We start from the raw sequence: 15,052 nt of genomic DNA, 5'->3' as shown, positions 1-15,052 counted from the left end.
AAATCTATTGCATGATTTTAGAGCAAGTCAATTTTTAGCTCGATTGGTTTTGATCGATGACCAGGCAGTTGAAAAAAGAAAAAATAATAATAATCTGATCTTTACATCTTACCCAGGTGTAAAGATTAACCAGCCACTGATGAACCAGAACTGACCTGGGAATTAACTTGATCCTTAGGGAAAAACATCTAACTTCTAAGTTACAAACTCACAGCAGAACTGGATCCTGACGTTCAGCTTTGTGCTCCACTTTAACTTCAGTCGCTGTCAACCCTCCTTCGGGTTCAAGTTTGGCTTCATCTTTAGATACAGCCTTCTCCTCCTCATGCTCAACCTCCATTGGCTCATCAAAATCGACCCCCTCAAAAGCCAGACTGTTGTCCTCTGTAACAGACAGCAACATCAAGATTGGTTTTGTCTTATTGTGAAGGAGCTCAAGAGTATAAAAACTCCTGACATTCCATCTAACCTCTCTCTTCGTTTGGCTCCTCCAGCTCTGCTTCATGTTTTTCTGGAAGAACCTCGGTAGTTGCGGGTGGAGGACGGGCTGACGGCTGAGGAGAGGGGTCCAGAGGCGGAGGTCGGATCACCTTGGCTTTTAACCCCGAAGATGAGGGCTTCTCCTGCTACATCAAGGTGTTTGCATAATTATTCAACTGTGATGTTTGCGCTGACAGATTCTTGCAAAACCTCCACATAAAAAGCAATAAAACTACATGTAGGTCAGGATATGATGGCTTCACCTTTGGCACATGAGGTTTGATGGAGAAGATGTTCAAGCTTGATCCCACTGGCTTCTTTTTCTTCAGGGTAACCAAAGGTGGAGGAGTGAGAGCTGAAGATTTCTGGAACCGCAGATGAATGAGATATTAGAGAGGTTAAAGGCAGCAGGAACTATTTGTTATTCCAGCCAGTGGGAGAATGTTTGGCTTAATTTTCCACTCATACAAACCTCATTGTGTAGATCTTGTAAAATATCCCCTAACAAGTCATCTTTGGACAGATCTACATCTTTCTGTAAGAGAAAAAAAATGACAAAACATGTGAAAAATGTAAGAACATCATCTAATGTCTGACAAACCATCTACAGCATACGTGGCAAAAACATTAAGCATCCAGTGAGTTTAGAGAATATCTTGTCAAAGGTTCTCATAAATACCGACCTCTGCAGGCCTCTTAACATTGCTGTTCATGAAGAGACTCTTAATAGTGTTAGGCTTCGCTACAGAAGATTTCTTCAGAGTTTTCTTTGACTCTCCCCCTTTTGCGCCCCCTTTTCCTGTAAGCACAAACCAAATACTTAAGCACACAATGTCTGTATTTTTCAATTCTTCCAAAGGATTTTCAGCTTGTTACCTTTGCTTTCTACAACATCATCGTCTAAATCATCGTCGAAGATCTCTCGCCCGTCTTCAACATATCCTGTGCCGTCTGAAAAAAGGAAGGCGTTACTTGGAATAAAAAACCCTCCATCAGCCTGTGTTCTGCAGCGGTTTCTCAAAACCAGATCTCACCATCGTCAATAATCCAGTCGTCCTCCTGCCTCTCTCGCACCATTTTCGAGTACTGCTGCTCGTCCACCTCTTCGTACACGCTGGTGATCTCCTCCACCTGCAAAAGGCAAACACCAGCTAAACACAGACTGAAGAGAAACACAGCAGAAATCCATCTTATGTTCACTTCAATTGAGCTTTACGAATTAATACCTAGAAAAACAAATGGGTTTTTTAAAGTTTCTTGAATGGATAAGCACTATGATGGAAAGTTGAGTGGAAGAAAAACAGCATAGCAAAAAAAAAAAAAAGTACACACGTAACATTGAGAGCCGCAGGCTTGAGTGGATTATGAAGGAAAGCCTGTTAAAGAGTTTGGGGGACAATTCACAAAATGTGGACTGCAGCAGGAGTCAGATCTTTAGAAACCACCACACAGACCTGGGACCAGCAAGCTGATCCCAGGCCTTGAGGAGAGTCTTTTGAGTAATGTCAGGGGATAAAATGAGAGATCCTGGACCAAACAATGCAGCTTAACTAAAGGCCACATGTACCTGTAACAAACCAAGACCAAGTTCTTACCTACACATAATAAATACCAAAATCAGCAGTAACAAAACACTTCAAATAAATCACTCTGTATTAAGAACACTGACTAGGACTAATTGTTGCTTACTGCAAGATGTTACTGTAGAAAAGCAAAACAGTAAAAAAAAAAAAAAAAACAGTCTCAACCTGCCACTGGTTTTATGAATTACATAAAGAATCTACAAAAGCAAAACAGAAACATATTGTCTTTATCACCTCATATTTGATCTTTTCCCCCTTTTTGGCCTTCTTGAGCTGCTCCAGGGCAGACTTCCTGCCCACCTTCTCCCGCTTCTCTCGTCTGGAGCGAGATTTGGCCAGACCGCAGGCATCGCCCTTCTCATCTGAGGAAAGTTACACAATGATATATATATATTTATATACAAAATCCTCCAATGCTTCTACATTTACACTCAATTAGAAATAAAATTCTGATGTGTGTAATATTAGAGGTGAGTTTCAACAGCAAAACTGTCAAAAAAAATTAAAGAATTAACTTTTTTTAATTACCGGTAAACTAAAAAAAATTGCTTGACCACTCTCTAAGGCCAAGAGAGCAAATTAAACCAAAAATAGTAATATTAATATTTACTAAATGTTTGTAAGTAGCCTTATGACACTTGCATGTAGCAACAATTGCTACTTTAAGGTGACCTTTCTGATTGCCATCGTGTGAAAGCACAGCTGTATGTTTCACACCAGAGGAATGTTTTCTTTTCAACCTTAGAAATTTTTATGACACACTTTTTTAATAACTCGCTAACCAGTCAGGTGGATTTGATTAGCAGCGAATGGATGGACACATTGAGATAATTCTTTTGGAAGTAAAGTTGTAGTAAGGCTGAAACGAACAACGACGCTGAGTCAGTGTCCTTATGTGGGCCAATATTACCTTCTGAAGTATCCTAATTGTTTCTTTTCCTTTTTTTTTATCAAGAACAAATACCAGATTCACGTGACAAACCTAATTTGCATCTATCTAATCCCGTCGTAAAGAAACAAGCAGTACTCTACGCCAAAGCCTTAGTTTAGCAGGTGTTAAACTAAGTTAGCCGCCGTGTTAGCTAATAATTTCATTTTGAACGCCCAAACAAGCAGCTGTCCTGTGACGGAAAACCGGAGACACAAACTCACCACCGTCCGGAACCTCCATGTCTTTATCTGGGTCTGCAACCGGAGCCATTACTTCTGTTATTTGGTCTTTATTCCGACAGCAGCACAACAACACAGCAACCCGCGCCAAAGCGCCTTCCCGGGGAAAGTCATATGCAGGAAATGACGTCAAGTCGCTGTCAGCCAATTACCGGATATGCTGTTTATAATGTGCCCAGAAGGGGGCGACATTGGTCTATCGTATCGTAAAGTGGTTTTACTGTGTGTTATTTATAGGAAATTCACTAACCTGATGGATTACATTTCATTTGCATTTTATATCATTGTATTAAAATGCAGCTACGCCCAACATCCAAAGATCTAAAGGTATTATTTAAAAAAAAATGTATTTGTTTATGAAATGGAAAGAGAAAGTTTTCCTGTTTTAATTCAATCAGAAAGACTTTTCATTCAATTGAAAAGCTAATCATAAACCCACCCCTTCTCTATTTTGCCAAAGTGAGCAAGTTAGTTTAAGTTCAGAGGAAAAGAGTTCTGTATGTTGTTAAAAGGTACTAGGGTAATTGATTAAACAGAGAAAATCTTTTCAAGTAAAAGGAATTAAATCTTTGTCTTTTCCAATCTCGCTGTCTAGACTATTTCATGTAATTTTATTCAGTGTAAAGGAAGAAAATTAATTTGTTTGTCTAATAAATAACCTTGTCCTTTCTTAATATACCATTTATGACGACAACTTTAAACTATTGTTCTCCGGTTTTTAGTGTCTGTGTCACTGGACCTCCATGATGTCCATTGCCACAGAAACGAAGCCGGTCTGTAAAGGGGACAATAGATTCCTGTCCCAGACTGGGGCCACAGAGGAACTACAATACAAGCAATAATGAAAACACAAAGCACAGTTTGTCTCTTATTCAAGCTGCTCACTTGAGCTTTCTCCGTAAGCACCGTCACTATCTAAAGTACTGTGTTTCAAAGCTTATCTAAAAAATTGCATACAATAATATTTGATATGCGTATTAGTGTGGGAGTATTTAGAATAGTATTTAGAAAAAACTATATGCTCATCATTCTTTTAGCCAGAGTATTTTTAAAGAAATTATACATTTGACTGTCTATCTCATACATGTTCTGATACAGATATTAATTTAAAAAAACCCTGATATGTTTAGGAGTTTGCTTACCAATATATATTTACTTATATTTCTATATTTTATATATTTGCTTTGATAACCATGGATATAACCATTTATATAACCATGTATATTTTACCAATATTTTATCACAGCACCACTTTTGAATTGAGTTGCAAGAAAGATAAAAGAAAACAACACTTTTCAAGGATACTCTATTAAGATGAATCTGTGCGTCTCATATGAATTAATAGTTAAAAGCAGTTGCATGTCATACATGAAGTTAAGTACAATAGGGGGAGGATTCATGCATGTCTGACAGCCGGATTATCTGCTGCATGTGGCGCTGTGTGGACGGTGGCCCACACTTATCAGTGGCGAGCAGCTGATCTGTGTCTGGGACGGGCTGGACAGGGCAGGACGTATTTGTTCTGCTGTACAGGAGCAAAACGGATATATTCAACAAAAAAAAAAAAAAAATAAGAAAAAGAGGACAAAGCTCACTTATTTCAATCTACCACAGGAGCAGGATGGTGAAACAGCGCCGCGTCAGAGTGAACCCCGGCTGCGCGGCTGTTACGCCTCTTTGTTGCAGAAGAGGATCGTGGAAGGTAAAATAAGGTCAAAACAAGGACTAGACGTAATTTTTTTTAAAATTCACTTATCTTTTTAGGCTATTAGTTAACAGTTTGACGCATTTTCCACGTCTAAGTAAAATAGGAATAAACTGCTTTACTGTTGAAAAGAGAAGAAGAGACTGGTTTAATATATTTTATAACACGCTGTAACATAAGTAAGTTTAGAGTTAGTTCTATATGTATTGAACATTTGACCTAAATATTTAGTATTCATGCTCTGCCTACTGTTTTGTTTGTAATGGTGAAACGGTTTCGTCCACCAATCATCACAGTTCATATTGTTAAAGTGGGCGATGATTGGTCCAAATTTGGGAGCTCGCTCTCCTCTCCTCCGTCACCATAGAAATGGTCCAGATGGTCTCCTTAGACAGACGCTCACTCACATTATTTACCTAATCTCTCATATGAAAAGCGTAACGCAATGTTGTGAAGTTATGACTGTTGCAGGATTTGATTTTATTTTTTTATTATTCTGTTTAAATATCAAAGTTGTACTCTGAGGCAGCTTGATATTAGAAATAGCCGTGGAGTGAGTCCTCTTCCATGCGTCTTTGTCTGCAGCAGCTTCGGGGTTACAGTGGGTGCGCCCTATTTGTCAACCGGAGAAGCAATTGATGCGCCGTGTATTCGTGGTCGGCACATTCTGTACACATGATGCGCCATACAGACCCACTGAGCAGAAACCGATTTCGACCATGTGAGTTATACAAATGCCTATGAGATTTTTATATTATTATTATGCTTTTTAAAGAGTCTTTACTTATTGTGGAAGCTTATATTATTAAGTATTTACAGCAACACGATGCATATCTTACATAAATCTGTTGTGGAGAGTGTCTTCTTTAAAAATAGAAAATAAAAAATCTCCCCTGACTTTGATTCCGCATCGCTTCTAGCCAGGTCTTTCCCCGGCTGACTGTGAAGGACTGCACCCGGTGGGATGAAGGGCAAGAAGGAGGGAGAGGGAGACAGACAGAGGAGAGAGTGGGCGGGGAAAATAGAGGAGACAGAGTGGTGAGGAGAGCAGCATCTCCTCATTGATGCTGAGTCACAAAACAGAGAGAAATCAGCTGCATCCCATGAGGCTTTGGGAAAAATGGAGGAGCTAGAACACACCTGCCCTCATCCCCGGACGGTAGGGAGGCTGTGCACGGCTGTTTGCTTGCCTTTCTGTGAGATGAGAGTGTGTATACTGACTGTGTGTGTGTGTGGGCGTGTGTGTCTGTGTGTGTGAAGAAGGGAGACAGGAAGTAGGGGGAAAACAAAAGGTTCCTCTTCTGCCCCCTGTTATGAAACAGACCCTGGATTGCATGAGGGAGATGCTCAGAGTGCTGAGTGGACGGTGTTGTTGTTGAGGAATCTGCCAAAGGAAGAGAAATGTCCTGCTGAGTGAGAACTGTCGCAGTGAAATCACAGAGCCTCCTGCGTTGGGATACTCCGCTTTAATCCTCTTTGACACAAATCATGCTGTCAGCCCTTTTGTCTCCCCAAGTTGTCATTTACCTATTCCTTCTCTGTCTCAGCCTGTTTTCTTTAAGGCAGTCTCTCTCTTGGCTACTCATGCTATGGCTACTGGCTCTCGTCCTTTTATTTCCTGCCGCTTTAATCCTTCTTAGGCCAGATGCTGTATCTTGTGCCAGATCGGGCTTTATACTGAGCACGCTCCGGCCGCACGCCCTGATAGGCCCTTGTACTCTCCTGATCACAAAGTTTAACCTTGGCCATCTGCTTTTTGCTAAATCTCAACTATCTCACCATGCCCACGGAATCAGAATGAGGCATATTTCCTGAAGGGATTTTTGTAGCTGCTGCTGTCTGAGCTACGAGTTTTCCTGTTTAAATTACATACAGCAAAAATTTTGGAGGAAAAAGCATCAAGCTAAATGTATCGTTCATTGGTGCAGCACAGTCCACAAAATTCCACCCTTTGGACCTAATTGAGTACATTATGTGTTTCAAAAAGTAAAATTATTGTTTTCAACAAAATCAGTCTTGCAACATTTATAAGCACCCATATTTTTATGGCATTGCATTTATGTTTTTATTTTTTACTGTTCTACCACCATAAAAGGATTTTAACTGGAATAGCTGATTGAGCTTTTTGAGAATGAAATCTCAAGTTTGGTCAAGGATAAAACATAAGATGAACTTCATTCCCTTCGTTTGCTAAATAGGATGTGTCATACTGTGGGCCTGTTTCTGTTTCACAGAACAGAGTCCATCATGAGGTTGTTTTTTTTTTTTGGACTACTGGGATATTTTCATATAAAATCTATGGGTTTTGACCAGAAAAGAGAAAATTCATTTTCAATTGATTTTCTTGCTGGATGAAGATCTTAAACATGCAGCCAAATCAATACAGAAATCAACCTTCTTCTTTGTCCATCACACTTTCCAGACCTAATAGAAGACCTGTGGCGTGAAAGACGAGCCAGGACTTTGGAGAATCTAAAGAGGTTGTACAAAGAAGAATCCTCCAAACTACTGAAATATCATAGTAATGTAAAAGCGGAGTTCTGTTCCCTACAGGAGGTTGTAAAAAGTACTAACAGCAGAGTTAATTGCCAATAGGTTGCAGGGGTTCTGGAGCTCCAAAAATGCTATCTAATTTCAAAGGCAGAGCAAGGACGCACAAAACAAGTGTAAACAAGCTTTGCACCTGTATTAATGTAAAAGCAATGAATTCTATATTTTCATGTGGTGTCTTAATAATTATGTTTACTTGTGTAATTACTGCACAACAACAGTTGTGGGCTGCAGTCTGCAGTAACAGACTGCAGCCCACATCTTCGTCTTACTCCGACATTTTTAACTAAATTATCCACAAGTTTAATAACAAGCTAGCGTTTCTGGCAATATGCTTGTGTCCAGAACCACCTCACAGATTCTCTGCGACTGAAGGTCTATGAAACCGCCCCAATTGATTACCTGTTTACCTGAAAACCGCCATCGTTTCAGACTCTTATTTTTCGCCGCCGCTCCTGGAGGAGCCACTGACGTCAGCGGCTTGGCTGAACCTGTTTCCATGTTCTCTTCCTCCTCTCACACTCCCACAGTTTTCTGCTCTGTTTTGTCTCTCTTTCACGGGTGTGAATGAGATTTGGTGAATATTCCCCTGCAGTCAACAGATGGCACACCAACACAGTTTTTCTTTTTTAGGAGGGCTCACATTGCAGCATTTTGACCTTGATAATAGTCTTGCCACTTGCAAATTAGTATATCCCGTATCTGATTTGTTCATCTGTGCTCTCTGGTTTTAATTTCCTTTCAGAGTGGAAGAGAGTTCACTTCTCCCTTCAGAGCCACACTTACCAAGATTTTTGTCCTCTCGTCATGTTCAGTACATACAGTTGATTGGGGAGAGAGGTGAATGTCAGTGATCAATAGCACTGAGTGCAGCCCTTTCTGTCTCTGCCGTCTCAGAGTGCAGAGTGAGCATCAGCTGTAGTCAATACCTTAATGGTGGTTTCTGTAAGTGGCGAGGGAAGGGGCAAATCGCTGTTCTCCAGGGTCTTCCTTTAACCCAGTCCTTTTCTGACTCAGACTCTCACCGAGCCTGCCATCTTCGCCTCGGAGACCAGCTGCGACTGTCGAGCGCCTCACGAGAAGCTCAGCATCACGCAGGCCCGCAGAGGCACCCCAGGTACACGTTCACCTTCATGCTGCTTTTATCCCCATTCTTCACTCTGTCTTTGTTTGATTTCCTCCCCTATTTTGAAAGTAATGTTTTCTAAGCTTTGTCTGAATCCTTGCATTTGCAGTGAGTGCCATTGCAAACGTATTCAAATCTCTTTAACTTTTTCATATTTCCTCACATTATGACCACAGAATTGAATGATTAAGTTTCCACAACTTTTTTTTTTGGCCATAAATATTTCCAAGTCTGTATTCCTTTTATATTAGTAGCTTCCATTTAGTTATCTCTTGAATTTGTATTTTAGTTCTAAATTTGGCACCAAATAAATTGAATTATATAATTACTCTTTATTAGTTATTCAATTGAGTGCAGTTAAAACAAAGTAAGTAATAGCATGAAATAATGAATCATTTGTAAACAATATCAGTATAACCACAGTTATACTGATATAACCACATCAATTATATGTGACTATAACCATACTGAAACGTATCAGTATGGGTATACTGATACGAATAAGTATAACCACAGTTATACTGGTATAACTGTGGTTATAAGGGCTACTTGATTTCGCACAATCAAGTAGCCCTTAAATCAGATTCTGCCTGCAGCTCCCTTGTCTTATATTTCAGCCTGCTGCCTTGAGACTGGAGTAAACTTCTGTCATATCCCTTTGTATTCGTCTTTTCCTGTGTCATGGCTTGATGATCTTTTAAAAAAACAGCCTTTCATAACTCCAATTGTTTCCCCTTCTAAGTTTTTTCTGAACATTACACCAATTAACTTATTGCGCTAACCGTAGCTGTATTGTTTTGTTTTTTTAGTGGACCGGCCGGTCAGAGTCTATGCAGATGGCATCTTTGACCTGTTCCACTCGGGCCACGCTCGTGCGCTTATGCAGGCCAAGAACTTGTTTCCTAACACCTATCTCATAGTAGGAGGTAAGAGAGGCTACTCTTCCAAACTCTTGATAACAGTCTGATGTTTCTGTCTGTGTTCATGTGTTTTCTCTCCGTTGCTCCTGGAACAGTGTGCAGCGATGAGCTGACCCACAAGTACAAGGGTTTCACAGTCATGACGGAACACGAACGCTATGAAGCCCTGAGGCATTGCCGCTACGTGGACGAAGTCCTGAGAGATGCACCGTGGACTCTCACGCCGGAGTTCCTTGAGAAACACAAGGTGTGTTTGTGAGAAACATTCAAGTGCCAGCTTCCCAAAATGCCACTAAGAAAAAGAGAGAAAAAAAACTGGACATGAAAAAGGTTGACTCACCACAAATGCAGTCTACGTTGAAATGATGTGACCAAACATTGGCCTTTGTTTATTTTAAGTCTGCCTGTTTTACGCCAGTATACAGTAGTTTTTGATCATCTTTGTGTGTTAATGCACAGTATGCTCTTGGTATGCTTTCTTATCACTGAAACAGCAAGATCACTGTTTGCTAGTGTCAGTAAACTAGTTCAATAATATGATGTATAGCAACAGGGCTGACCACTACCGAGCATGAACAGGGTGAAGTACAAAATGAAGCAAATCCATTCATAGAAAAAACAAAAATATTTATTTACCATCTAATTTCTGAATGAAATGAGTAGGACTGGATGTTATCGAGGAAGGGGGGTAGAATACATAGGATGTACTACTCTGTGTTAATGTATCTCATAAAAACCCAAATAAAATGCATTGAACTGTGAAAATCTCAATGAGGATGAATACTTTTGCAAGATTCTGTAAGTAGTGCAGAACTTAAAGGGCCTACTGCATGTTCGCTTGAGCTCTTCTCGTGTTTTATTTTATTTATTTTTTATTTCTGCCAGTGCTGTGTTTTCTGCCAAACAGTACATGTCCTTTGGTTGTTTCTCAGATCGATTTTGTGGCTCATGATGATATCCCGTACTCCTCAGCAGGATCTGAGGACGTTTACAAACACATCAAAGAAGCAGGTCGGGCGGTGATCTGCGGGGAATCAGAAAATCATGTCGCACATTTCACCACTAAATGAGGATCAGGCCGAAATAACCTTCTGCTGGTATCTTTCACTATTAACCAGGGATGTTTGTGCCCACGCAACGGACGGAGGGGATCTCCACCTCTGACATAATTACTAGAATTGTCAGAGACTATGACGTCTACGCCCGACGCAACCTGCAGCGGGGCTACACGGCTAAAGAGCTCAACGTCAGCTACATCAACGTAAGACATTGCAGCTCTGCTGCACTTGCATCATGTCAGAACAGCGGCCAAATCTTAATTTGCTGCAGACAAAGCAAGTTCTGGTCACCTGACTAGAACATTTACTTATCATCTTAGATTATATTTTGAACACTTTGGTACTCCTCCTTTTTTGTCACTTTTATAATCATTTTTCCTGAATTTATTTTTTATTTTTTTATCCCCTTAGGAGAAGAAGTATCGGCTACAGAACCAGGTAGATCGCATGAAGGAAAAGGTTCGAAATGTCGAAGAAAAGAGTAAACATTTTGTTTACCGTGTGGAGGAGAAGAGTCACGACCTCATCCAGAAATGGGAAGAAAAGTCTAGAGAATTCATTGGCAACTTCTTAGAACTTTTTGGACCTGATGGGACATGGGTAAGTCAAGCATGGTACTCAATTATAATGCTACAAACAAGGGAGGCAGATATCCACCACATTAATGGTTCATCATAATTCAAGTCTTCTGTCAAGAAGCTTAAAACTTTTTAAAATTGATCTTTTATTGTTTTATATTGGATTTAGTGAAAATGACAGAAATTAGATACTGCTGTTTGCTTTAAAATTTATTGACAGATGAAGATGTGTAAAAATCACAGTTGTTACCACACATTGAGAAAACATTGATTTTGTTTTCCTTAGGCCACTTTGTGTTTTATTTGGTGTTATACTTAGGACCATAGTCCGTTTGGAAGATACATTTGATCAACTTTCTGCCTGGTGTTTCAGTATTTCAACATAATGTTCTTTCTTCATGAAGCCACCTATTGTGCAAAGAACACCAGCCCCACCTAAAGAAAAACAGCAGCACAATATGATGCTGCCACTCCTGCACAGAAGAGCTGGGATGGTGTTTCCAGGCTTATCCTCTGTGTGCTGCAGATATAACAAATGTGTAAATTGTAATATGACTTTTTGCGTTGCGTTTGGAATAATGGCCTTCCTGCCCATGTTGGTACAGGACTTGTTCTATTGTTGAAAATGACAGTTTCTTGCTCGCTTCAGCCTGACATTCATGAGCTCTACTGTTTCAGTTCTGAGGTTCATATGCACATCTTGCACTCTTTCCTGAGCCATTCCTGAGGTGTTTAAACTTGCTTATAATTCTTTTTCAGTGGATGATACTTTGCATTTTCTGGATGAATCAAACTTGCGGAGGTCAACAGTTCTTTCCCTGTTGCTTTCACCGAGTCATATTTAGTTTTCCATGAAGGAAGCAGTGTGTTTGTGATTTTCCTGTGAAACGTGTACACACATTTTCCTCTATTTAACTTAATTCAGTCTAAGAAACCCAGTATTATAGACTGGGCTCTTCCAAGTTGTTGAAAGGCATTCTTAGTGTATGTAACCTATTGAATTAAAAAAAAAACACATAAATTTTTTCCCATATATTTCTTTTTGAGAGTTTTTTGTCTTCCAGTTTTGAATCCATCAGGCTACTTTTTTCTATTTTATACCACCAACATACCTAAAACGACATCTGTGCTGCCAAACAACAATCCTCCTGACAAGCCAGAGTTCTGCCTCCTCCTCTTTGTCTTAGCCGCAATGTTTGCAACTCAAATTGTGACCTTTCAGGTGGACAAAATTAACCGGATCCCATCAATAAATTGCTAGAGACGTCAAAAGGCAGTCCTCATGGGCCGATGCGTGCTCTTGCTCCATGACAGCTGAATTAGCTCCTGAGCGTTTCATTCAGCTCTGCAGGAGCAGACTAATGAACCATTCATTTGATTCAGTCGTGTTAAACCAGGGGAAAAAAACGAAAGCATGCAGGGCACCAGCCCTTAAGGGCCGATTGCGGTTCACCAGTGATTTAGGTGGAATTTTAACAGGCAAGGATCGGATGAGAAAAAGAAGCCAGGGGGAGTGTTTTCATTTTTTATAACATCCATCCTGTTGTGTTTACTCACCAGAATTTGTTCCCAGGTCTGCTTTGGGTTTAGAAATTGCACTGCAAATCATAAGCTACACACGTACAAACCTTCATTTTCTTCTTCTTCTTCTTCTTCTTTTGCTGTCGAATAGAAACAAGTGTTTCAGGAGCGCAGTGGTCGGATGCTGTCCTACGCTCTGTCACCCAGAGAATCGCCCTGCAACAGCCCCCCGCGAGAACTGTCCCCGCTGCGCTCCCCGTCCCCTCCGTCGCCCCCTGCCCGCTGGTACAACGCCCGGCCCTCGCCCCCCACCTCCCCCAAAGGCGCATCGGCCTCGATAAGCAGCATGAGTGAAGGCGACGAAGACGAGAAGTAGATGGATTCAGATAGAAACGTTTCACTTCATGGTACACTGCCTGGGAACACCTCACCAAAAAGAACAAACAACAAAAAACAAATCAACAACAACAACAAACACTTTTCTTCAAACAGCGGCTGGAAACAGAACCAGGTTTCCTCAAAGACGTTGCAGATTTGCAATGCTGACATTGATCAGGGGAACTGTGGTCCGGACCTGTGGAGCTAATAAAAAAAGCCATCATTCTCTGGAGAGCCAAGCAGGAAAAAAAAGGGTGAGATGCGAAGACCAGGATGTGGATTTATTCGATGTATTTAATGTCTCCATTTTCTACAAGGACAAGAAGCCTGTCTGCGACAGACTGGCGACCTGTCCAGGGTGACCCCCCCTCTCGCCTTGAACGTTAGCTGGAGATAGGCACCAGCACCCCTCCCGACCCCACTAGGGACCAGGGTATTAGAAAATGGATGGATGGATTGACAAGAATCCTGTGCAATATCTGTGAAGAGGACTTGCTTTGGATTGTCCGAGACTAATACAGACTTTCAACCAGCCTGCTTATAATATCACTGGATTGTTTCTTGTTCTGCTTTTTGTCCTTACTTTGTAAGATGCCATCCTTCCATAAGTTTCACTCTAGAATCCCCCAAACATAGAGCTTACAATAGTAGAAAGGTTACAATGGTTACACAAAACACGTCACTAATGCTAGTTTGAACCATTTTTATTTGTGACGGTCCCCCCAAAAGTTCAAGCTTTACTAATAAGATCCTTTTGCCTTTTTAAAGCACTTTTCAAGAGAATTATTATTCAAATCAAAATTCTGCATTCACAAATTTGATGACACCATTGGTAAAGATGAATCAAAAGTCCTAAAATAAAGTCACCTTATATGCAAAAGCTTAAATTCCTAATCAAAAAAGCTGAATAACCCAACCTCTAATTTGACTATATTTCTTCAGTGAAAGCGCAAACTTCGTGTTAAAAATATTGTTGTTTTCAACAAAACAATGTCTGGCACAGTACCTCTTTGCACAATCTACGTATCCAGAGTCCTGGGTCCTCCGTGACGTTCTTATGGAACTCTGCTCCAATGGTTTCCTGTGGGTTTTACATCCAGGCACTGAAATGGGCATGAAAGAAGGTTGATTTTGTGTCTGGGGAACCATTTCTGTATTGATTTGGCTGTTTATTTTGGATTGTCCTCCAGTGAGCGTGATGTTTTTCAGTGTATTTGGCCAATCCTGCCAAGAGGCTTTGTTACAGAGAAGATCAATGTTACTTTTGTTGTACCTGATAGCAAGACAAATGTCCTCATCCTAGTGGCTAGAAGAAATAGGCTTGTGTCTCATGTCATATTTATGCCTAAAGGAAACAAAAACTCACAGAAACTCTAAAAAAAAAAAAAAGTGTTGCATAAATTTAAAACAAATCTGCCTTGGTTGCTATTATTTTAAAGAAATTGTTGGCAAGACCACAAACTGTGCCTCTGGGTGTTTTATTAAAAACAAGGTCTAAACAAAGTCTTTAAATATGACATCACGCTGCTACAATAAATTATTTTACTTTGAGGCTTTTTAAACATCTTTACTAGGGGTGCCAACCAGCTTGTCTGCATCTGTATAATTTATTGCACCATTCATTCTTTTAGTCTTTGGATATGATGATGTCAGTTGTCCATAGAAAAATTCAGATGATACTTGAATTGTGTAAAAAAAAAAAAAAAGTAAAGCTCACATAACTTGCTTAATATCTGTTTATCTCAGGTCTGCTTGCCCATACCAGCTCAGTGCAGATGAGCTTCCATCACCAACTAAATTATAACTTTAATGCAATGTAGACACATTCTATGTCCTGTATGCACATGCTAATCTCCATTATATGTAAACACTTTAAAATTATGTCTTTTTTTTAAATCACCATTGTTCAAAAGGCTTAACAAGTTAATAAAGATTTAGATCAGAATGTATATTGCCAGACATGTCTTTCTTTCATTATAGCAA

General features: G+C 40.2%; 2 protein-coding genes across 5 annotated transcripts in view; one reads left to right on the top strand and one right to left on the bottom strand.

Annotated features, from left to right (window-relative positions):
- pola1 (polymerase (DNA directed), alpha 1) overlaps window positions 1-3,348 on the bottom strand; it is a 56,266-nt gene extending 52,918 nt beyond the window's left edge. The window contains exons 1-9 of one of the 2 annotated variants that reach the window (XM_028005533.1): window positions 3,216-3,348; window positions 2,298-2,425; window positions 1,515-1,611; window positions 1,357-1,431; window positions 1,164-1,279; window positions 953-1,015; window positions 744-845; window positions 470-626; window positions 213-384 (exon numbers count right to left, since the gene is read on the bottom strand). In XM_028005533.1, the coding sequence (XP_027861334.1) occupies window positions 213-384; window positions 470-626; window positions 744-845; window positions 953-1,015; window positions 1,164-1,279; window positions 1,357-1,431; window positions 1,515-1,611; window positions 2,298-2,425; window positions 3,216-3,264 (959 nt within the window). In that variant the 5' untranslated portion in view covers window positions 3,265-3,348. The remainder of the gene's footprint in view (window positions 1-212; window positions 385-469; window positions 627-743; window positions 846-952; window positions 1,016-1,163; window positions 1,280-1,356; window positions 1,432-1,514; window positions 1,612-2,297; window positions 2,426-3,215) is intronic. The other variant, XM_028005534.1, reaches the window with a different exon arrangement.
- Window positions 3,349-4,713: 1,365 nt separating this feature from the next.
- Window positions 4,714-15,014, top strand: LOC114136740 (choline-phosphate cytidylyltransferase B). 3 transcript variants are annotated; one of them, XM_028004967.1, is made up of 8 exons: window positions 4,714-4,935; window positions 8,506-8,605; window positions 9,424-9,540; window positions 9,630-9,781; window positions 10,467-10,545; window positions 10,653-10,795; window positions 11,004-11,192; window positions 12,843-15,014. In XM_028004967.1, the coding sequence occupies exons 1-8, from the start codon at window positions 4,855-4,857 to the stop codon at window positions 13,065-13,067; spliced, it is 1,086 nt and encodes a 361-aa protein (XP_027860768.1). In that variant the 5' UTR covers window positions 4,714-4,854; the 3' UTR covers window positions 13,068-15,014. The 3 variants fall into 3 exon arrangements, with proteins under 3 accessions (XP_027860768.1, XP_027860769.1, XP_027860770.1); XM_028004968.1 differs by lacking the exon at window positions 4,714-4,935 and adding an exon at window positions 5,916-6,097; XM_028004969.1 differs by lacking the exon at window positions 4,714-4,935 and adding an exon at window positions 7,237-8,433.
- The last annotated feature ends 38 nt before the right edge of the window (window positions 15,015-15,052 follow it).

This window comes from Xiphophorus couchianus, chromosome 21, assembly GCF_001444195.1.
Source record: "Xiphophorus couchianus chromosome 21, X_couchianus-1.0, whole genome shotgun sequence".
Classification (NCBI taxonomy): domain Eukaryota; kingdom Metazoa; phylum Chordata; class Actinopteri; order Cyprinodontiformes; family Poeciliidae; genus Xiphophorus; species Xiphophorus couchianus.
This window is presented reverse-complemented; position numbering and strand designations above follow the sequence as displayed.